Source organism: Thunnus thynnus, chromosome 24 (assembly GCF_963924715.1).
Source record: "Thunnus thynnus chromosome 24, fThuThy2.1, whole genome shotgun sequence".
In the NCBI taxonomy this organism is placed as follows: domain Eukaryota; kingdom Metazoa; phylum Chordata; class Actinopteri; order Scombriformes; family Scombridae; genus Thunnus; species Thunnus thynnus.
Genome location: NC_089540.1, coordinates 19666967 through 19691808, shown reverse-complemented (window position 1 = coordinate 19691808; position 24842 = coordinate 19666967). Strand labels below are relative to the sequence as shown.

The window sequence follows — 24842 nt, the reverse complement described above, 5'->3', positions numbered from 1 at the left end:
ATTTAGTACCAACCTGATCTCTCACTGCTTGTAAATGTTCTAAACCCAACATGGTTTCCACATGACTGACAGTTTGTTTGTCAGTCACATATAAACACATTTAAGAAACTGTAAAAAAAGAAGCTGATGTTCTCAGAGCAGATAGCCCAGTCTGTTAGAGGACTGTTTGGAGGTTCAGAGATTGTGGGTTTGATCCTTATGAGTCTCGGTGAATTTTGAAGTCCAACACCCAAAGTGAAACCCAGAAGCTCTCAGAGAGAAAACCACCAGCGGCTGAAAGTTTACTGAAACGTCAAGTTGTGACCAAGGTTTATAAACATGTTGGAAGAGTTTTGCCCACTAACTATAACACACATTTTCAATTCAGAAAACATGTTTTCATGTGTCTCTACTGGACGTGCATGTAGAGCTGTAAATAAACATTATGATTATTTATTTAGTGTCTTACTAAATATCCACAATAAAAAGCTCATTTACAGGATAATCAATCTTTTTGAAATCTTTTTGAAATGTTTCTATTTCCTGTTTTTGTGTTGTATAAACTAAAGTTGATCATTTGTATGTTTATGTTACTTAGGCAGAAACAAATGGAACTGCAGTATCACCTGTTATGTCTAATATAAAAGGATAATTAACAATAATAGAAGCTTTAATTAGGGCCCAAGCCCCAAAGGGGCGAAGGCCCTATTATATTTCATGTGTTTGTTTGTTTGTTTCTTTCTTTCTTTATTATTATGGGACATCAGACCGAAATTTGACCCCCATAAACATGCTCAAAAACTCACCAAATTTGGCATGTACATCAGGTCTGGTGAAATATTTGATGAAATGTAAAAATTAACCCCCAAAGTGCCAAAATGTGCTCTCTAGCGCCACCTATGTAACTAAAATGGCTGCCGCGGCCCGTAGGAATGTCGTAGAGAGATCAAACCAAAACTCAATTATTCGTCTCATCAAGACCTACAAATCTTATGCTGACACCCCTGACCTAAATCCAACAGGAAGTCTGCAATTAGCCTTTCAAAATAAGACTTTGCCTCAATATTGGCCCTTGAACAAACGCTATCTCCTCCAGGGGCGTTAATGGTATCGGCTTCAAACTTTAATAGATGACTTATGACACTGTGCTGAAAAAAAGTTGTTAAAAACTCTGTAATAACGAACAGATTTTGTAAGCCCTCAGAGTTGCAGTGCCACATCACCCTTACAATGTAAAACAATGGGGAGGCATGAACTTTGTGTCAAACAGAGGCTTCTGACGTCTAAACTATAAGTCTGACCACTTTCAAACCTGTATCAATGGATTCACCACGAGATTTCCTACGAAAATGTGACTTTTAATGTAAGATTTGGCCAAAGTCGTGGGATTTTTCACAAGAAGCATATTCTAAAATTCTCCTCTCCAGATGCTCCTGGTGTTGTCACTCCCTCAGTGCTGTGACACATTTTGCAATACACACTCATTATCAAATCACAGGGGGAACAAGAAAAGACTTTAAAACTCACACTCTAATATCTAAAAAACAGTAAAAGATAGAAAAAACATGTAAATTCAAGATTTTGTAGGTCAAAGTCTCGTGACTCATTTAAAGGTCAAATGAAGTTGTATCTAAAACTATGTGGAAGCAGTAAATATTCAAAAAGGTGTGGGTTCACTCACACTCTCCATTCAAATAAATTAGTATTTTTCTGTGTCCAGCTGCAGATATTTATTGTCTTTACACACCTGACAGTACACATTTCAATCAAACTTTGACCAGGCCATGTGGGTTAATAGTCTTTAATTTTCTAAAAAAAAGACTTGATGAAAATTAGGAAATTAATTTGTTTTACACACAAACTCATCAAGAGTTTTCAATTTACCAATTGAAATTCAAGTGAAGGGGCCAAAAACTTGCTTAATTTTGATGACACAGGTGTGAGCAAGACAGACATGTCTCACCCTGCAGAAAATTCTCATCCTCACACCGTTGAGATTTGATGTTTCGCCATGACAGAGGTTGACAGAGAAGTTGCTATAACTTTATTGTAAATGCTCCAGTCTGCACCAAACTTTACATGTTTGATAAGACTCCCGGCTTGAACACGTCTACATGACAATATTCCATCAGTGATCCAAACTGGCTGAATAGTGCCCCCTACGAAATTTCAGCGAAGCAGCCCCAGCAGCAGGCAAAGTAGTGGACAAAGGAAGTGATGTTTATCTCCTTCTTGCACTGTCTGAAAACAGCCCGGGTCTGAAGACATCTACATGCCCGTGACAGAAGTCCTTCAATTGCACCGTGGCCTGACGTACGCAGAGGCGCGAGGGCCCGTTCATCACTGCTTGCAGCTTTAATTTGATCTATCTTTATTGTCAGATTCAGAAAAAATGCACTCTAATAATAACCTATACATTATTAATAGTTATACTGTTTATTCACACTCAGTTTAGTGCAGGGTCAGTTTCTCATTTCTACAAAGTTCACACAACTCAACTCTGAATGAAAAGTCTCATTTTGATATAAATCATCAACATTAATAGTTATATTTGGAAAATGTGCTTTGGACAAAAAGCAAGTGTTTTCTTCTCCAAGAAGAAAACAGTGAAACACGTGTGTCGGTTAACTTTCTGCACACAAAGTGAATACAGACATCTGTTTGTCTTCTTCAGCTGTGACAATCAGCAGGTCAGAGGTCAGAGGTCAGATCAGGTATGTGACGAGGAGCTGAGAGAGGAAACAAAGAAGAAAGTCAAAAGCTCACAGCTCAACATCCAAACACAGACTGCACACAGAGCTGCAAGCATGGAGGAGAAACCATCACATCTACAGATCCAGGTACAGTTCTCCACTTTACTTTATCACAGAAAAACTCTCATTTTTCTCTTTTTCACTTCATTTGAAAGATGAAGAAAACATCTGGACTCCTGCTGTCAAACTTCATCCAAACTAACAGCTGTTTTCTATTTCCATCATGCTGAACATGCAGGTTTGGAAAAACTAAATCTTTCTCCAAATGTCACCAAACAAGACTTTTACAGTCCGTTAAGAAACTCTTACTATCAGTAGTACAATAAACATGTGTCTGATTTTACAGTCCTGAACATTTTCACATGTTGGAAAATCAAATTTATTTGTGTAGCAGCTTTACAATCCACATTTATGTTGAAATCTTAACCGAATATTTCCCTCTTTATTTCAGGGATTTTTGTTTATTTGCTGCTTTTATGTTCTTTTTATATCTGGATGTCTCTGCTTCTGATTGGACATTTATCTTCAATCAAAAAGACAAATCAAATCTTTTTCTGCTATAATAATAATAATAATAATAATAATAATAATAATAATAATAATAATAATAATAATAATAATAATACACTTTATTTGTGATGTTAAATGAAATAAATAATAGAAAAATAGAAAGTAAAAAGAATCAAACAGCTCTTGGTTTGGTTTTCTAAAAAAACAGATTTTCAAACTAGTTTGAAATGAAAGACTGATGCTGCGCTGATGGAAATGATGACAAGTTTCAGAGTTTCAAATCCTCTGATCACGTGTTGTTGTTGTGTTTGATTCTTCAGTTGGGCTGAAACATGATGAGTCGTCGGCTGCTGAGCGTCTTTCATCCTGCTGTCTGTCCTCACGCTGCTGCTGCCTGCAGCTGAGACACAAACAAACTCCAACTATTCAATCTGGATGACTTCAACTAAACACATTTTCATTCATATGTCAGTGCTTCCTTCTGACCTGTAGGGGGCGCAGTTTCACTCTCTGCACGTCTATCAATCAGTACAAATCCAAATAATGCTGCAGCTGCTAAACTTTAGAAAGATAAATCAAGACTAAATGGAAGGATGACACTTTTATTCTTCAGTATATAGAATTATAATATACTCAACATATTATCTATGTTGGTTGGACCAATAGCAGCATTTGAAAAATTGTCATTGAACTTGTTAAATAAGTCTCATGATTATTCTATGAAATGGAAATAATGATAATAACATTATTTAATGAAGAGTCTCCTTTTTCTTGCTTTGTTTATTTATTTAATGATAGAGTTTTATTGTAAAACATGTTTGTAGTGAAAAGTATGGGAGCTTATGTGGACTGTCCTGCTGGCACTCTGTCCTTCTCCAGAGTCTCCTCTGACATACTGGCCCCATTTATAACCTGCTATTAACATGTGATCTGATCCCAATATGCAAATAAGCTGGCGGACTTGTCAACAAACATATGGTGTCCCAGGTCACAGAAACTGCTGCCATCAACTAACGTCATTCACTTTTTTGCAGGGGAAGACTTGTAGTTATTGCTACTACTTGGAGCTTTTACGGAGGTTGCTTTAGCTGTCTGGAAGAGGTGGAGCCAGGTGACCTTTCACCTCACTGGGACCATTTGTTTCTTATCAATGTGTCACGCTGTACGGATTGCATTTACACCTGCTGACATCTGATCACAATGCGTCCTGAGTGTATTTACAGCTGCATTAATATGTGTTTTCCCTGATCCAGATAACGTATCCACATACAGATGGCATGTTAATCTTACTGATTTCTGATATTGATCCTGCTAATATCCATATCGATCCACACACAAACCATCACATCAATGTTCTCACAGACACTATGTGTAAGATTTGAAACTTTGTTGACTTTGGCTCTATCTGGTGGGAGGATGAAGAATGACAGTGAGCTAACAGCCTCCATGTGTTGGAAATATTGTTGAAATAGCTTCACTCTGCTTATCTGTCCCTCTTTGTGTTTGGAATCACAGGATGTTTGGCTTCAATAGCTCAGGCTCTTAGAGGATTGCGTTCAAGTCTTCAGCTTCAAGAATGAGTAATGTGTGTTATTATTGAATTCATTATGTAAGCACTTCCTTAGCACACTATGGAGTGATATATGCACAAGTGCTTCACCAGGTACTTTTCAAGGAGGAGTAGAGGAATAGCTATAACATATAGCCACCATTTATTTGACAGTAACACTTAACATGGTTCTGTTCTCTGTTTCTCTTTTATTGCAATTGGTTCAGCAGTTCTCAACATAAACCACAAAATCTCCCTTAGTCCAAATAGTTTGAGAAAAGTTCAGTTTGTTAGTTAGTTTGGTTCTTGTTTTTTTCCTTTAAGTTGGGGAACTCAGTGTCTTTTCTTTGCCCTTCAACCACCTCAGGTTGAGGAGAAAATAAAACAAATAAACATTTCAGAGCTCTGAGAAAATAATAAACCAAATGAAATAAAAGCAGTGTTCATCTAGCTTGGTAGTGTGTTTTTTTTCCTTTAAATGGAGAGCGGTGAGATTTCAGCTCTTATCTGTATGAAGTGATGAAGAGATGTGGAGTGAATCAGTCCTCTTGACTGGTGAGACGCTCCTCTGCACACCTGCTGTGTGTCCTCTGCTCTTCTGTCCTACGTCCTCTGCTAGTCTGTTGTATGTCCATCAGCCGTTTTTCCAACCAACAGTCTCTTTCTCTCACAAATCATCAGCTGATCATTTCTTAACTTAAACCGTCACATTTCTTTAGATTTCTTTGTTTTTCTCACTTTTGGTCTGAAAACAAAGTCAGAGAGAAGAAACTCTGATAATTCATCAGATTCTCTTGTTGTCAAACTTCAGTTTAAAACAGAAGTGATTGGAAAAGACGGTGCGTTCGGGAGCTGCTGGGAAACATCAGAGTCATCAATGAATATTCATTTTCCTTTAGTGATGAATGAACAAACTGTAAAAATTGAAAGTTTTCACATTTTCAGGAAACAAACAGCTGCCTGAATAACAAATGAAACAAGTGGAAACATTTAGTTTCTGCTTTCTGTCTGTTAAACGTTGCGTGTTTGTTTTCTGAGAAAAACAAGTGTAAATATGTATCATATTAAAATGATATTCTATCCCTCTTCTGTCAGTATTTGCGCTCATTTTAACAGAATTCATCTTCATTTATCATTTTAGAAAAAGAATGAAAATAAAAACAAATGCTGGAATTAATTCTATTACATATTAAATATTAGAAATATGTAAAATGGCGGACACTCCACATGAACGCGCAAACGAAGAGGAAGTGGGTAGGGAGGGGGTGTAGGGGGTACTTTGGAAAAGACCCCTGGCTGCTATTTAAAAGACTTGGGATGTTCCCAATAATTTACAGAAAGACTGCATAAAGGGTTTAAAGTGTCTACCGGAGAGTCCGCATGCACTCAACGACTTAACAGCCTGAACCCCTTCCGGATTTATCGGGAACGCGCCTCAAAATCCATGAATCCATTGGGATCGGGTTTGGGCGTTTCCCTGTTCAAGTTAAGTTTCACTTTCTGTGACAGTTGTGGCGCAGATAAATTTCTACATCCAGACATCCATCTGAAGGTAATGTCAATACTTAAAAATGTTCGAGTCGTTACTTCTAGCTGTTGTTATTTTAGTTACACTATAAGCACCACAAAACTGCCGCTAAACTGTTTATTAATCTGAACTCCAGCGTAGTACAACCGATATTAAAATATATCCGCCGTTTTGTGTCGATGCTTGAGGAGTTTGAGTTGATGGTCAGTAGTTGAACACAGTGTTGTTATTACTGTGTCCAACACTTACTGATGACTGACGGCAGGTTTTCCTGCCTGAATCAGCCTGTGGAGGAGGCGGTGATGAGCCGCTGCTCTCCCCGCTGTCTGAGATACTAAATGCGGCTCCGCTCGGCCGGACAGCCGCTGGAGAACAGCTTTGACTTTCTGTGTCTACAGGTGAATATAGAGATGTTTCTATTTCTACTACAGGACTGACGTGGAGACAGCAGGGGGGTGAGGGGCTCCACTTATTTTATTCAATAAATACTGTAGTATTCAGAAAGACAGCATCATCTTTTTGACACTCCTCCAACATGAACCAGTGTTGCTTCTTTATGGAAATGTGTCATCAAATGTGTTTGGAAGCTCTTTATTGAGATTCACTCATTTAGTTTGGAACTCTTTACAAGTTTTTTGGAAGGATCCATCTGCTTTTGTAACTTATAGTACATTCACTCCAGTACTGTACTTAAGTACAATCTTCAAGTACTTGTACTTCCTTTTCCTGCTACTTTATACTTCCACTCCACTACATTACAGAGGGAGATATTTTACCATTCACTACATGTTTCTAGCTATGATTCAGATTTAAAATCAATATCCTCAGGCATCAGTGTCTTCACTATAACATCACAGCAACAACAATAACAGTAAAAACAGATACATCAATCAAATGCACATCTACATGATAAAAGTGCACATATAGAGTCAACCTAAATCAACATAAAGCACTACATGTTAATACATTAATGATATAATAATACAACACAGCCAGGAGCCGTTCAACATGATTTTACTGTTGATACTTAATGTTCATTTTTCCAATAATACTTGTGTACATTTTGGATACAGGACTTTTACTGGTAATATTTACAGAGTGGTATTTGTACTTTTACTGAAAATACTTCCAAATTATCTTGTTTTTCTCTTAAATGGGAATTTTTATTCATTTCTACTACAGCAGGAATTATAACAAACATATCTGATACATTTAAAATACATATGGTCTAATTTTAAATCTGTAAAAACTAATAATTTTACCTTTTCACCTGCTGAGGTGAGTGACTTTATCTCTATGATTGTTAGATAAAGTTTATTTATTGATACAGTCCAGCCTGCATGTCTGTGGTTATAAGTTATGTGAGAACTGTGTGGAAAGTTCATCATGCTGCTTTTAGAGTTCAAAGTACAAACTGTAATATTTGGTATTTGTTTGTATGTTCGAGGTCTAATTCGCTGTTATCAAGAGTTTTTATGCAGTCTCAAGATTTGAATTATAAGCTTTCAGTAGATCAGTGACTGAAATGCAACAACAAATGTGTTTTATGAGTCAGTTATTTCTTATAATTTCAAGAAAGTGTTCTGGACAGAAGCAATCAGTCTGGTTTTAAGGAAACAATCTTATTTAAGTTAGTTGTGTTTAGTTTTAAAGCAGAATTCCAGAGCAAAAGCTAGAAAGATGAATGTGTACAAATTGCATCTTACTGCATGTCTGCAACTAAAGATGAACTTTACTGGTCTTTGTTGAGCTTCCTCAGTCACATGTTGGTTTTTCATCTTCACCTACTTGTCATTAGAAATGATTTGGCGCCCTCTGGTGGCACAAAGATAAACTGAACGATGTTACTATGAACACAGAGCTGCAACAATTAATTGATTCAACAGAAAATGATTTAATTCAACAGTCAATATTTTAATTGATTAATTGCTTTGAGGCGTTTATAAAAAAAAAAAACATTCTCTTCCAGATTCTCTGATTCCAGCTTCTTCAATGTGTATTAATAAATGTATTTTGTGGTTTCTTTAGTCTCTTTGACAGTAAACTGGAGATCTTTGGGTACAAAACAAGACATTTGATGATGTCATCATGGACTTGGGCATTTTTCACAATTTTCTGACATTTTTGGACCAAACAACTAATTGATTAATTGATAATGAAAATAATTGTTAGTTGCAGCTCTAAACACAGATTACATGTACTGTTTTTTTAAATGACAGAAACCGTGACAACAACTGACCAGCTGTTTTCTAACAGGTCAGACTGAGGTTCAGATACCTTCTACCTGTTTATCAATACAACAATAAATCTACAAATACATGAAGAATGAATGAGTGACAAACATCCATAAAGTGTCATCATGATGTGAATCTTCCTACCTGTCCCTCCTCCTCTACAGGTGGAGCTCTGACTCGTTCCAGGAAACAGCTCACCTGTGGCAAACACTTTTCTGACGGACGTGGAGTGGAGAGTCTTTGTCTTCAGCAGTTTGGATGTTAACTGTAAGTTTGCTTTGTTTCATAGTTGAACGTTCTCTTTAGTAACTTCAGGGTTTGTTTCTTGCTGTATAATGTTTTTATTTCATCAGAAAGTTTGGAGAACTCTCATGTTGGACGATAAATCTACATGTTGTTAAATGATTGATTTACTGGAATCAAACAATATTAATGAACAGCTGATGATTATTTCCTTTCCTCAGCCCTCACAAATCAAACTAAATCTACTTTTTTAAGGTTGTTTCCAGCAGCGTAAAGTCAGACACTACAGTATAGGCCTGCTACTGTTTCCTGTGAAAGCTTTAAATCAAATGTATTGTATTGACTGATGTGGAGGGACAGTCAGAGGACATCATCAAGTTCAATGTTGCTACAATAACATGCATACAGTCCACTTGTGTTCTTGCTTTATAATTACTTATTATTGGTATATGCAGTTAGACAGGAGCTGATGATGTGTGTATTTATTGCTTCATATATCTTTGTAATCAGAGTTCATCTGTAACCACTGAGTTTCTCTCAGAAGTTCACGTGTACCATCACCACATTAAAACACTGTCGGCTTTTTGGACAATTTGATCCAAATTAAACTACTCAATTAAAAAAGGCTATAAAATAGTTTCACTTTACACCAAATGACATTTTATCTGTGTTGTTAAATGTCTGACAGCAGTTAAGATCTAACATCTGCTGCTGTTTAACAAGTTTGTATTTACTGTAAAAGAAGTCATATCAAAGTAAATGAACCCTGATTCTAATCATTTAATACATTTGTGTTTGTGCGTCATGTGCACTACTAATGTGACAACAACATCAAAGAGAACTAATAGATAACTGAAACTATTGACATGTTGTTTATTGGTGTTGCATTGACTGAATATGAATGAAATTCAGTCAGTGTGAGTCAGTGGATGTAAATCCTCCTCCATGCATCATGTGTGCTGCTCTTCACCTCACTGCAGCTTCGTGACGCCATCTAGTGGACTTATAGTAGAAGTACAGCAGCTGATGGCAGCTTTCTCTGACTCACACTATTATTACATAATCCATAAGTTAGGGCTGGAAGATATGGACAAAATAATACATCTCAGTTTCCTTCAAGCTTGGGCTCAATCATGACTTTAATCCCTCTTTGTGTTTGGAGTCATTTTACTAAAGTCATTAGTACAATTCTAATAACAATATTTAAGTTTTTTTTATCTGTATGTCAGCAGACAACAGACAGGTTTCACTTTACAGTTTGAACAACTCACCTAATTAACATTTATTGGAAACAGCTGATAAAATTTGCAGGGATGTTTGTCATTTCAGCAGTAAAACTAAGAAACAAGCAGCATGTTGAAGTGCTGACTGAACACAGATTGACCCTGAGAGAAATAACTCTGTCAGTCATTATGAGATTCAAGTGAAGAGAAGATGAAGAATGTTACATTTAGAGCAGAGGATTTAAAGTCTGAGCATTAGTAATGTCAACATGAACAAAAGTTCAGACTAATGGATTTTATCACTCATATTATTATTCTTTGTTCCTTGTCTTAATTTGATTTGGGGAATAATATTGCTCTCAGTTATGGAACTACAGGTCCCATAATGCTTTGGGGGATGTAACAGGAAGTATAGCGTTGCCCTGGATTCAGTGAGTATGGAACTTGACTTCAGTCTGGACTTTGATACTCAGGTTGTTTTATAATTCATGTTTATTGAGGCATGTGTAGGTCTAAGTGTTTTGATAGATCAGTAATAATTTTTATCAGCGTTATTTTGTAACACAATGAAATCAATGACTACCTTAAAGTATTTGACCAAGTTTACAGTAAATTTATGGCTACTAGTTGTATTACTTTTACAGTAATTTACTGTGACATTTTCACCGTTAATTATTGTAAAATGACAGTTGTGCAATGTAACTTCAGTCTGCTGGGCCATTGGATTACTGTGATATCAGTATGTAGCTGTCGAATTACTCTACTGCACTGTGACTTTACAGGAAAATACACAGCAAATGACTGTAATATCACAACATGCTGCTGTAGAGTTACTCTATTGAACTGTGATTTCACAGTAAAAATGTCCACCAGATTACTGTGATATAGCAGTATGCTGTTGTATAATTACAATATATACTGTAAAGGTAAATCATCTCAGTAGCCAGTAATTTACTGTAAATTTACACTTAAAATAACATTGAAAAATACTGACCTGTTTACATTATTTTTCTGTTAACCCACAACAAACCTATAACATAAAAATGTTAGATTCAAATAAAGACTCAAGCAAAATCGGAAGCTCAAAAAAAACGAGATTTTCTTTGAATTAATGTTTGTATATTTTTGATATTGAGAGTTTGAAACTGTCATTTATTTTGGAACTGTCGAAGTTTTTGGAAGAATGTATCTGTATCCATAATGTTTCCTGCTTTTTGTCTTTTTGTCTGTTTTTTTTTTTTACCACAGCAGGCATGAAAAGGACAAATTCTACCTGAATAATCTGATAATACATATGATCCTATTTTATATCAATAAATATCTCTGTGATTAATTACAGCGCAAACAGAAATGCTGTTAAAACATATTTGGTATTTTTATCTGACCCCTGAATTTACTTTATCTTTGTTGTTTGATATTGTTTTGTTGGTTGGTGCTGATATGATTAATCATATCAGCATTCTGCTGTACAAATGTTATCTTGCTGCATTTAAGACAATTTTAAAACGTTGAATGTCCCTCATGCTGCATTTAAGGAACAAGGTACAAACAAAAATATTTGGCCTTTGCTTGCATGTTTGAAGTCTGTTAAAGAGTTTCTAACCAGTTTTGATGACTTTGAAGGTTTGAATTACAAGCTCTTAGTAGATCAATGACTAAATGTAACAATAAATGTGTTTTACAGGTGAGTTATTTCCCAATAATTTCATGAATGTTTTCTAGAAAAAACTGATCAATTTAGCCTCAATTGAAGGGGACACTGAAACAGTCTTATTTTAGTTAGTGATTTTTGTGATTTATTTATTGACTGGGACAGTGTGCAGTTTGAGACATTAAAGATGCACTGCACCAGAGTTAGCTTGAAGCTAATTTGCATTTGTAGTCCCCAACAAAAAACATACAACAGCACAACAACAAACAGTAAAAAGTGAAAAAACCCCAAAACAAAACAAACAAACACACAGAACACACCATACAAAATACAAATCTACATACAGCACATCACATACACCCACAGTCTCAATTAGAAATAATGTTAACTAAACTCAGCTGTGTGACTCAATGGTCACATAGCTGATTGGTCTTTAGTAGATTTTTTATGTTTAGTTTTAAGTCATTGATTTCAAGAGGAATTTCCTTGAAAGAACTATACACAATAAATATTCATTCATCATTCATTCATTATTGGAAACTTTATTATTCAATATGTTGACTTGTATATTTGCCTGTAGACCAATTTCATATGTATGCATCTTCAGCTGAACTGCTGTTCACTGACTAAACTTAAATTATTTAATCAGCTGGAAGAATACCAATTGAACACTCTATTTCTATATTATATATATAAATAATGCCTTTAATTAGAGTCCTACAGGAAACTTTGCTAATTAGTAGGAATTTGCAGATCCATAAAAAGTCAGTAATAAGTATAATTTTATTAAATAATGTTTTTTAAATTTTTGATAGTGGGGAAATGATCAGATGTTATATTGAAGGCTTAAAGTGCAATAAATGTCATCACAGTTGTTGCGTCACAAATAATCTGCTGTAAATTCTCCTCATGCATCATGTGTGCTGCTATTCACTTCACTGCAGCTTCATGACGCCATCTAGTGGACTGATAGTAGAAGTACAGCAGCTGATGGCAGCTTTCTCTACCTCACACTGCTGTCTGGCTGCATTCACACTGATATATAACAGAAAATCACAGCCAATCACAGGAGGAGCAACTGATATTTAGGATTTGACAGGAGAAATGATGTAAAGGATGTGTTTCCTCTCTAGGTGAAGGTAGAAAGTGTGTGTGACTGATGTGGATGTGACTTCAGCAGCATGGATCAGTGTGAGGACAGAGAGGAGGGAGTCCCTCCTTCTGAACGCTCTCTGTGTGAGGAACATGACAGCCAGACCAAAGCTCAGAGGTGAGATGGAGATCTCTAACTGTCCATCACTGTTCTCCACCATCATTATTCACACTCAAAGCTCTGTGTGTGTTGTGTTGAAGAACAAGGAGGCAGCACAGACCAGACTCTGCTGGACCTGAACCTGAACCTGGACCTGAATCTGAACCTGAACCTGAACCTGAACCCAGCTGTGTGTCCTTGAAAAGCGACCGGTCAAATGATTTCTTCATTGATTTTAAAGGACAACTTCCTACTGCAAAGAGGTAAGCTGTAACAAAATTTAAAATGTAACTGACTAAGGTTTTACCAAACATCTCTTTCAACATAAATTTCAACATTTCAACGTGAATCTTTTCAACATATATTTATATTCTCATAACTGAAGAGGTGAAAAACATAAGAAAGAAAGTGTAAGGAATGGGTGTGTTTGTCTGTTCATAAGCTGCTAATATTTAGCATGTCAGGCTAATTAGTTTACTTCCTAAAATAGTAACCTGATGTTATTTCCAATGCCAAGTGTTAGCATATCATTAGCTTACTACATCATTAATATTTTTATGTTAATATGTTTGGGAGACGGTCCTCTATGCCTCTACATTACAAATTAGAGTAATGTCAGAAAGAGATGACGGCATTTGTCAGATTTCCACTTTCGCCCTGCTTTTTAGGGTGCAGGTGTGCTTGTTAAGCCATGGATGCGTTTTTGGTTTGTGTTTCTAAGGTTTAAATGGCGCAAAAGAATCGAGAATGGAGGTACAATTTTTATTCCAGTGCCTAAGTCATCAGTTTTATGGAGTAGCTGTGTTGTAAACCTCAGGGCTGGATATAAGAAAAGTCTCTGAAAACTAAGATGCAGAATTTGAACTGAAAACCTGAGAATAGACAGGTTGGTCCACTGTCTTAGGTGGTTGTGTGATTGACACCTTTAAAGCAATAGTATGGTGGTCAGATACATAGTTATCTGAAAACTGAGGAGGAGGGAGTCACATGGGTGATCTGTGAGACTGGCAAGTCTGTTCAGAAGTATCTCATGATCAATGGTATCGAATGCAGTGGTCAAATCAAGAAGAACAAGGACAGAAACTTTCTTCTTATCTGCGCTCATTCTAAGATCATTTATGACTTTAGTGAGTGCAGTCTCGGTCCCATATCTACCTCAGAAACCAGACTGAAATTTTTCATAAATATCATTGTCATGTAAGACAGCCTCTAGCTGTATCAACACTGCCCTTTCCAGGATTTTACCTAGAAAGGACAGATTGGATATGGGCCTGTAGTTACTCAGAACAGAGGAATCCAGCGTGTGTTTTTTGAGTAGAGGCCTAACTAGAGCAGTTTTAAGTGGATCCGGGAAGATACCTGACACTAAGGAACAGTTTACAATATCTAGTACATCGAGAATAAAACTATCTACAACCTCTTTTAAAAAGGCAGTGGGGATGACATCAAGTGAGCAGGTGGAGGATTTCAATTGAGAAATGATATTCTGGAGTTCCCCTTCACTAATTTACCTGAAATGATTTAGATTTCCTTGAGCAGCACTGGCATATTTTTGATTGGTAGTATTCATAATAATGGTCCTGATGCTGACAATCTTATTTTCAAAGAACGAGGCAAACTCCTCACACTTTGACTGTGAGGGAAGATGGACATGCTCGTTAAAGTGGGTGGGTTTTAGGAGATGGTCAGTGGTTTTGAATAAAAACCTGGGATTATTCTCATTAGCGTTAATAATTTTAGAAAAATATACCTGCCTTTCACAGCGCAAGGCACTGCTGTAAACATAAATAGATTTTAAGATTTTATATTGCTGCTGTTAGGAAGCACACAGTCACGTCTGTAAGGTTTGACAGTCGTAGATCAGTGTATTCAAGTTTGTTCCAATTTGGATGCTGAAAATACCACTGATAATGATCAGTCTAGTATGGATGGACAAGCAAAACATTTGTTTGTCCATCCATAACATGTTACAACTTAAATGCAGTGTAAAAAAATGTTTTATGAAACATGTTAGCAGGACATGTTTTAGTGTCTTCTGGGTACAGTGCAGAATCTATAAAAACAGAGTGACCAGACTGAAAAACATCCTTGTACTTCAAGGAAAAGGCATCACCCTGTTGATCAAAAGTAAGGCTTTAGAACTGATATTGAAAGTGAAATTAAATGATCTGGTTTTATTAGACTGATATTCAAGATATTCATACTGTGAGCTGCCCAGTACAACCAGTCTGATACAACCACACACTGGTTCTAGCTTCCTTGCTCCAGGGCACTTCAGCAATGTACAGTGAGGGAGGGAGAGCTTTATGGAGGGCTAGTGAGAGCTGTTGGGACTAAACTAAACTGACTGATGAAGTAAAACACTGAGCTGAGAGCTACAAACTGAGCTGTTGGTTCTCAGTGGGATCAGCAGGACTAGCAAACCTTTACAGCACTACTGGGAGTCATCTGATTCTCTGCTCACATCCAAATATCACTTGATGGACCTTTAGCTTGTGTTTGTTTCTGTGTGGAAAAGACTTGTGAGCTCATTCTTCATGATTCCTCCACAGAGTGGACCATGAGAGCTCAGAGGTTCCCAGTGGTCAGTCTGCCCAGCAGCATCAAAAACACCTGGACTCCATATTTTTGGTCTGTACATGTACAACAACTACTTTTACATCTATTCTGTTCACAATCATCTCCATGCGACACTTTGTAGACCAGTGGATTGTCAGTCTGTCCAACATAGATGTGATGTTTGCTTCATGAATTTAGTTTGATTGTGTCATTCATATAGTATTCTGTTCCAGCTGCTGGAGGAGAACATTGTTACTTTTGTGAAGAATGAGCTGAAGAAGATGCAGAAGGTTCTGAGTTCAGATTACCCAGAATGCTTAGAGAGTCAGAGGGAGGATGAGGAGGTGTTGGATGGTGAGGAGGAAGAGCAGAGGAGCAGCAGCAGGGAGGCATTTCTGAAGATCACGCTGCACTTCCTGAGGATAATGAAGCAGGAGGAGCTGGCTGACCGTCTGCAGAACAGTAAGAGGTTTTCTATAAAGATTTAACATGCTGGATAAATGAGACATTTACTGATGTCTCAGGAGATGGAGGAAAATATGTTCATATATGCATTCTTTAGGGGAATTTAATTGTCAGATTTTCTTCATGAATCAATTATTGTTGATCTTATTTCTTTTGTGTTCATTCAGGAAGTCTTACAGGTTGTCAGTCTAAACACAAGTCTAACCTGAAGAAGATGTTCCAGTGTGTGTTTGAGGGGATTGCTAAAGCAGGAAACCCAACCCTTCTGAATCAGATTTACACAGAGCTCTACATCATAGAGGGAGGGACTTCAGAGGTCAATGATGAACATGAGGTCAGACAGATTGAAACAGCATCCAGGAAACCAGACAGACCAGAAACAAGCATCAGACAAGAAGACATCTTTAAAGCCTCACCTGGAAGAGATGAACCAATCAGAACAGTGATGACAAAGGGAGTGGCTGGCATTGGGAAAACAGCCTTAACACAGAAGTTCATTCTGGACTGGGCTGAAGATAAATCCAACCAGGACATACAGTTCACATTTCCATTCACTTTCAGAGAGCTGAATATGCTGAAAAAGAAAAAGTACAGCTTGGTGGAACTTGTTCATCACTTCTTTACTGAAACCAAAGAAGCAGGAATCTGCAGGTTTGAAGACTTTCACGTTGTGTTCATCTTTGATGGTCTGGATGAGTGTCGACTTCCTTTGGACTTCCACAACAATGAGATCCTGACTGATGTCACAGAGTCCACCTCAGTGGATGTGCTGCTGACAAACCTCATCAGGGGGAAACTGCTTCCCTCTGCTCGCCTCTGGATAACCACACGACCTGCAGCAGCCAATCAGATCCCTCTTGAGTGTGTCGACATGGTGACAGAGATCAGAGGGTTCAGTGACCCACAAAAGGAGGAGTACTTCTGGAAGAGATTCAGAGATGAGAAGCAGACCAGCACAATCATCTCCCACATCAAGACATCACGAAGCCTCCACATCATGTGCCACATGCCAGTCTTCTGCTGGATCACTGCTACGGTTCTGGAGGATGTCTTGAAAAGCAGAGAGGGAGGAGAGCTGCCCAAGACCCTGACTGAGATGTACATCCACTTCCTGGTCGTTCAGTCCAAACTAAAGAATGTCAAGTATGATGGAGGAGCTGAGACAGATCCACACTGGAGTCCAGAGAGCAGGAAGATGATTGAGTATCTGGGAAAACTGGCTTTTGAGCAGCTGCAGAAAGGCAACCTGATCTTCTATGAATCAGACCTGACAGAGTGTGGCTTCGATATCAGAGCAGCCTCAGTGTGCTCAGGAGTGTTCACACAGATCTTTAAAGAGGAGAGAGGGCTGTACCAGAACAAGGTGTTCTGCTTTGTCCATCTAAGCGTTCAGGAGTTTCTGGCTGCTCTTCATGTCCATCTGACATTCATCAACTCTGGAGTCAATCTGCTGGCAGAAGAACAAAAAGCATCCCAGAGATCTGAAACCAAAGAAGAATCTGCAGAGACATGTTTCTACCAGAGAGCTGTGGACAAGGCCTTACAGAGTCCAAATGGACACCTGGACTTGTTCCTCCGCTTCCTCCTTGGTCTTTCACTGCAGACCAATCAGACTCTCCTACGAGGCCTGCTGACACAGACAGGAAGTAGCTCACAGACCAATCAAGAAACAGTCAAGTACATCACAAAGAAGATCGGTGAGAATCTCTCTGCAGAGAGAAGCATCAATCTGTTCCACTGTCTCAATGAGCTGAATGATTGTTCTCTAGTGGAGAAGATCCAACAGTACCTAAGATCAGGACATGTCTCTGCAGAAAAACTGTCTCCTGCTCAGTGGTCAGCTCTGGTCTTCATCTTACTGTCATCAGAAAAAGATCTGGACGTGTTTGACCTGAAGAAATACTCTGCTTCAGAGGAAGCTCTTCTGAGGCTGCTGCCAGTGGTCAAAGCCTCCAACAAAGCTCTGTAAGTACACATATAGGTGGATTTATTCATCATTATTTAAATACTCTATCTTTTCAACAAGACAGAAAAATAAATAACTTCTAACTTGTTTTTTTCCTTTATATTTCCTTTCCAGGTTGAGTGGCTGTAACCTGTCAGAGAGAAGCTGTGCAGCTCTGGCCTCAGTTCTCAGCTCCCAGTCCTCTAGTCTGAGAGAGCTTGATCTGAGTAACAACAACCTGCAAGATTCAGGAGTGAAGCTGCTGTCTGCTGGACTGGAGAGTCCACACTGTACACTGGAAACTCTCAGGTCAGGATTCATCAACCTGTTCAACAGATGAACATTTAAAATCTGAATGATATTAGAGGATAACTTTAAACCTGTGTAGGATTGTCTCTGCAAATATGATTTGTCAAACCAATTTTAACTAAGCTTCAGCAGTAGATAATTACTTGTAGATTTACAAGCAGATTTTTATTGTTTTTGTAGTTAGGAACATGAACAGAGCAAGAATAGCTGAGGTCCATAGATCATTACATAGCTGGTCAGTTATACAGACACATAAACACATACAGTAAGAGAGATACAGAGAGAAAAGCTAAAAATATGGTAAAGCCCATATATACACACAAAGGGGACACAAATAGACAATACATGGGTAGACAGTTTACATAATGAAATAATAATAATAGTACGAATGATAATAGTAAATTAAAAAGTGAGAGAGAGGGGGAAAAAACAGAAACAAGTCCGTGAGAAAGTATTGGTTAAAAATCAATCTTCGCATAATAAGCTTGATAGGGCTCCCAGATCTTAGAGAAAATGTTAGATTTACCCTTAAGTGAGTATTTGATCTTCTCTAAATCCTCCGAATAACATGATGCATGGAGAGGGTTGAAAATTGGTATGGTGTATTTTGGAGAAGCATTTAAATATCCTGTCCAAGAGTTTCTCCACTAAAGGTCAGGCCTAAATTGGGTGGTATAAAGAAGCAGGTTCTTAGCAGGTGTCTTACATCTCATTAGGGCACGATCAAAATTGTTTGCAATATGACTTATCTTGGCCCTGGTCCAATGAAACCAATGGTATTTTGAATTGTATTAAATGATGTTTAGCATTGAAGTGAGATGAAAATATCCAATCCAGTGCATCATACCAGGTATGATTATCCAATTCACACATCCTAAATTCACACTCTTGCTTTCAAATTCGATGGGGTCTGGAACCCAGTTAGGTTGCTATAGGTCTTCAAATCACACTTCTGGATATCTCATTTGAATGAGGGTGTCAGTTATAGTGGGCGGGGGTCTGGAAAGGAAGTTAGGAGAATTAGTTCGAATGAAATGGAGGAAAAGTTACTCGCTGATGGCACCCAACCTGGAAGTCCTTCAGTGCAGATTTTTGTTTTCACTTGTTTTGTTTCTGTTGTTGAATTATTGAATACCACAGATGATTTTACAGATTTTCTAACCATGTCTAAAAACTGTTGCTCCTGGACAGTTGCACACAGCTGCACTCTCAGACTGTCGGACATGTGCGTTGTTTTGTGTGTTTGCAGCCTGTCAGGATGTCTGATCACAGAGGAAGGCTGTGCTTCTCTGGCCTCAGCTCTGAGCGCCAACCCCTCCCATCTGAGAGAGCTTGACCTGAGCTACAATCATCCAGGAAGCTCAGGAGAAAAGCTGTTGTCTGCTGGACTGGAGGATTCACATTGGAGACTGGACACTCTCAGGTATGGAGAGACAATGTCTGATAGAGGGGGAAGAACTGGAAACATTTTCTCTGTCAGAGCTGATCACAGATCTCACCTAAATCTTTGCATTTTTGTTATTTCTAACTGAAGTTTCCTGTAAATGTTGAAAGATAAACCAAATTAGATTCAATCAGGGTTTCAGAGGGATTGGGATACCGGATTCAGATTGGATAAAAGTCTATCAAAGCCCAACCCCACATTTGAACAGAATAATAAAACAGTAGACTAGAGCGATGTAATGTCCATGTTTGCATGCTGAAAGAGAACATGCTACTCTGACCCCCCTCCCCCTTTCAGGCTGCAGCCTGCTGGAGTCCGATGGTTGACACCAGATCTGAGGAAGTGTAAGTGTGTTTTTCATTTGATTCATGAAAACAAAGCAAACTTCAAACTGTGACATCACTCATTCACATCCTACTGAGGATGGAGATGATGTCATCGTCAAACAGATGATAGATCAATAACTGCAGCTCTATTGTGTCTTGTTCTCTCCATCAGATTTCTGTCAACTCACACTGGATCCAAACACAGCACACAGAAAACTCAAACTGTCTGACAACAACAGGAAGGTGACATATGTGGAGGAGGATCAGTCATATCCAGATCATACAGACAGATTTGATTACTGGCCTCAGCTGCTGTGTAGAAATGATCTGACTGGTCGCTGTTACTGGGAGGTCGAGTGGAGAGGAAGCCTTTATATAGTAGTGTCTTACAGAGGAATCAGCAAGAGAGGAAACAATGATGACTGCAAGTTTGGAGGGAATGATCAGTCCTGGACTCTGTACCTCTCCGATAAACATTACTCCATCTGGCACAATAACAGTGGAGCATCCGTGTCCTACTCCTCCTCCTCCTCCTCCTCCTCCTCCTCCTCCTCCTCTGTCTCTAACAGAGTAGCAGTGTATGTGGACTGTCCTGCTGGCACTCTGTCCTTCTACAGAGTCTCCTCTGACACACTGATCCACCTCCACACCTTCAACACCACATTCACTCAGCCTCTGTGTCCTGGGTTTGGGTTCTGGCCTGGTTCCTCAGTGTCTCTTTGTTCTCTGTAGGAGGGAGAGTCTCCTCCTGTTAGAGAAACTTTCTCATGTTATTTAGCACCAACCTGATCTCTCACTGCTTGTAAATGCAGTTTCTTAACCCAACATGGTTTCCACGTGGCTGACAGTTTGTTTGTCAGTCACATATAAACACATTTAAAAAGCTGTAAAAAAAAGAAGCTGATGTTCTCAGAGCAGATAGCCCAGTCTGTTAGAGGACTGTTTGGAGGTTCAGAGGTCGTGGGTTTGATCCTTATGAGTCTCAGCGAATTTTGAAGTCCAACACCCAAAGTGAAACTCAGAAGCTCTCAGAAAGAAAACCACCACCGGCTGAAAGTTTACTGAAATGTCAAGTTGTGACAAAGGCTTTTAAAAATGTTGGAAGAGTTTTGCCAACTAACTATAACACACATAATGACAGTAAGTATCCGCTGGCCTATAGAGACACTTTGTTGTTTTTCCTCTTCTCTTTTTTCGGGGGGTTCTTGTTCAATTAGATGTTTTTTTAATCATATAGTCAATTCAGAAACCAACATGTTTTTATGTGTTTCTACTGGATGTGCATGTAGAGCTGTAAATAAACATTATGATCAAGAATTCATCAATTCACAGTTTTGTATATAAAATGTGAAGAAATTTTGAAAATTGTGTAAAATGCTCTCATTTTGTCTGAACTAAAGTCCAGAACAGTAAAATATTGTTTATCATGTAAGACAAAGAAAAGCATTAAATCTGTACACCTGAGAAGCTAAAACCATGTTTGCTTCAAAATGACTCAAATAATTATTGAATGTTGATTGATAAATCAATGAATGTCTGTAAAATGTCAGGAAATTGTGTAAATTGTGTAAAATGCTGGTTCTAATTTCACAGAGTCAAAGGTGACGTCTTTAAATGTCTCATTTTGTCTGAACTAAAGTCCAGAACAGTAAGATATTCTGTTTATCATCATGTAAGACAAAGAAAAGCATTAAATCTTCACAAGCTAAAAGCAGAAAATGTTTGCCTCAAAATGACTCAAATGATTATTAAGTGTTAATTTTCTGTTGATGGATAATCAATGAATGGACTAATTGTTGCAGCTCTGGCTGTATGTGAACAGAATATTAGAGAGCAAACAGCTGACAGTTTAGCGCCTTACTAAATATCCACAATAAAAAGCTAATTTACAGGATAATAAATCTGTTTAAACTTTTTTTTAAAAATGTTTCTTATTTCCTGTTTTTGTGTTGTACCAAGTAAAGTTGATCATTTGTATCAGGCAGAAATAAATGTATCTGCAGTATCACCTGTTATGTCCAATAAAAAAAGGATCATAAATAATAATAGAAGCTTTCATTTGATCTTTATTGTCAGATTCAGAAAAATGTCACTCTAATAATAAGCTGAACATTATTAATAGTTATATTGTTTATTCACACACAGTTTAGCGCAGGGTCAGTTTCTCATTTCTACAACCTTCACACAACTCAACTTTGAATGAAAAGTCACATTTTGATATAAATCATCAACATTAATAGTTATATTTGGAAAATGTGCTTTGGACAAAAAGCAAGTGTTTTCTTCTCTAGGAAGAAAACAGTGAAACACGTGTCGGTTAACTTTCTGCACACAAAGTGAATACAGACGTCCGTTTGTCTTCTTCTGCTGTGACAATCAGCACGTCAGAGGTCAGAGGTCAGATCAGGTATGTGACGATGAGCTGAGAGAGGAAACAAAGAAGAAAGTCAAAAGCTCACAGCTCAACATCCAAACACAGACTGCACATAGAGCTGCGAGCTGGACTCCTGCTGTCAAACTTCATCCAAACTAACAGCTGTTTTCTATTTCCATCATGCTGAACATGCAGGTTTGGAAAAACTAAATCTTTCTCCAAATGTCACCAAACAAGACTTTTACAGTCCGTTAAGAAACTCTTACTATCAGAAATAAACATGTGTCTGATTTTACAGTCCTGAACATTTTCACATGTTGGAAAATCAAATTTATTTGTGTAGCAGCTTTACAATCCACATTTATGTTGAAATCTTAACCGTATATTTGCTTCTTTATTTCAGGGATTTTTGTTTATTTGCTGCTTTTATGTTGTTCTTTTTATATCTGGATGTCTCTGCTTCTGATTGGACATTTATCTTCAATCAAAAAGACAAATCAAATCTTTTTCTGCTATAATAATAATAATAATAATAATAATAATAATAATAATAATAATAATACACTTTATTTGTGATGTTAAATGAAATAAATAATAGAAAAATAGAAAGTAAAAAGAATCAAACAGCTCTTGGTTTGGTTTTCTAAAAAAACAGATTTTCAAACTAGTTTGAAATGAAAGACTGATGCTGCGCTGAAGAGAAATGATGACAAGTTTCAGAGTTTCAAATCCTCTGATCACGTGTTGTTGTTGTGTTTGATTCTTCAGTTGGGCTGAAACATGATGAGTCGTCGGCTGCTGAGCGTCTTCATCCTGCTGTCTGTCCTCACGCTGCTGCTGCCTGCAGCTGAGACACAAACAAACTCCAACTATTCAATCTGGATGACTTCAACTAAACACATTTTCATTCATATGTCAGTGCTTCCTTCTGACCTGTAGGGGGCGCAGTTTCACTCTCTGCACGTCTATCAATCAGTACAAATCCAAATAATGCTGCAGCTGCTAAACTTTAGAAAGATAAATCAAGACTAAATGGAAGGATGACACTTTTATTCTTCAGTATATAGAATTATAATATACTCAACATATTATCTATGTTGGTTGGACCAATAGCAGCATTTGAAACTTGTTAAATAAGGCTCATGATTATTCTATGAAATGGAAATAATGATAATAAGACTATTATTTTTTCTTGCTTTGTTTATGTATTGAATGATAGAGTTTTATTGTAAAACATGTTTGTAGTGAAAAGTATGGGAGCTTATGTGGACTGTCCTGCTGGCACTCTGTCCTTCTCCAGAGTCTCTGACACACTGGCCCCATTTACACCTGCTATTAACATGTGATCTGTATCTGGATACATTATCTGGATAATGACATCTGATCAATGGCTCTTTGCATTTACACTTACACGCTATTAAAATGCCTTCTGTTTTTCTCAGCTGTGCCCACATTGTGAAAGGATCCCAATATGCAAATGAGCTGCGCGGAGCTGGCGGACTTGTCAACAAACATATGGTGTCCCAGGTCACAGAAACTGCTGCCATCAACCAACGTCATTCACTTTTTTTACTCATCAATCTATTTTTTACAAAAAAACAAAGAAAAACATGTTATTTGTTTTTAATCAGGAGGAGAAAAAGTACAATATGTTTATGAAAATAAATAAAATTAAATAAAAGTGGATAATAATTAAACATTTACACACAAATAAACATCTTTTTCTCTTTTTGTCAATAGAAATATGTTTTTGAGAATAAATATCTCTAATTTAGATTTATTTCAGTTTACACCCCAGAAAGTTACATTCAGAAAGTGTCCACTGATTCATGAACTCCAGCTTTCAAACATTCAAACAGCAGCTGAGTGTTTGTTTGTTCATATGAGGAAGGTTCATGTTTTAATCAAACTTCAACATCTGAACTTTACTCTGACTGAGACTCAAACACACACACACACACACACACACACACACACACACACACACACACTGATGAAGGACGAGAAACTGTCGGTTAAATGAATGTGATGAAAATGCAGCTTTAACTGAAGCAAAAGCTGTTTTTCTACACAGACCTGCTCAAGACTCAACAGAGCTGCAGAGTGACATGAGAAAAGTTCAGTAAGTGGAGTTTGATTTCTCTACATGAAAGGGACATGGTTCTCTCTAGTTTGTGGAAAATGAATCACTAAATATTTCAGCTAGAGAAACTAATTTATTATGTCTAAACACTGTCTAAACAGTCATTTCAAACAGAAACATCAGCTGCTAAACTTCCTCCTCAGACGAGGAAAGATGGCCGTCTGTTCATTACGTTCATATTTCAGACACTTTTGTTTTTCATGTCTGTGTGAGAAGAAACTCTGAAGAGTCCAAAAGTCAGATTTGTGTGAATTATTAATTTTAATTCTGACTCTGTGATGGAGATTATTTCCATCTGATCTGTGATGTGTTCTGTAACAGGATGAAGAGCAATTATTGATGTGAAAAAATAACT

At 37.6% G+C, this 24842-nt stretch overlaps 1 protein-coding gene and 1 long non-coding RNA gene across 9 annotated transcripts in view; one reads left to right on the top strand and one right to left on the bottom strand.

Moving 5' to 3' along the window:
- LOC137177500 (uncharacterized) overlaps window positions 1-5683 on the bottom strand; it is a 51206-nt gene extending 45523 nt beyond the window's left edge. The window contains exon 1 of the long non-coding RNA XR_010926134.1: window positions 5598-5683. This is a non-coding gene — a long non-coding RNA (uncharacterized lncRNA). The remainder of the gene's footprint in view (window positions 1-5597) is intronic.
- Window positions 1-24842, top strand: part of LOC137177474 (NLR family CARD domain-containing protein 3-like) — an 87815-nt gene that overhangs the window by 42258 nt on the left and 20715 nt on the right. Inside the window, exons 1-12 of one of the 8 annotated variants that reach the window (XM_067583818.1) lie at window positions 6082-6343; window positions 8539-8575; window positions 8718-8820; window positions 12804-12940; window positions 13024-13185; window positions 15475-15553; window positions 15715-15943; window positions 16114-17911; window positions 18027-18200; window positions 19450-19623; window positions 19942-19988; window positions 20143-21911. In XM_067583818.1, coding sequence (XP_067439919.1) covers window positions 12852-12940; window positions 13024-13185; window positions 15475-15553; window positions 15715-15943; window positions 16114-17911; window positions 18027-18200; window positions 19450-19623; window positions 19942-19988; window positions 20143-20702 — 3312 coding nt within the window. In that variant the 5' untranslated portion in view covers window positions 6082-6343; window positions 8539-8575; window positions 8718-8820; window positions 12804-12851 and the 3' untranslated portion in view covers window positions 20703-21911. Of the gene's footprint in view, window positions 1-6078; window positions 6344-6584; window positions 6718-8538; window positions 8576-8717; window positions 8821-12803; window positions 12941-13023; window positions 13186-15474; window positions 15554-15714; window positions 15944-16113; window positions 17912-18026; window positions 18201-19449; window positions 19624-19941; window positions 19989-20142; window positions 21912-24842 lie in introns of those variants that run through there. The other 7 variants (XM_067583815.1, XM_067583814.1, XM_067583820.1 and 4 more) reach the window with 7 other exon arrangements.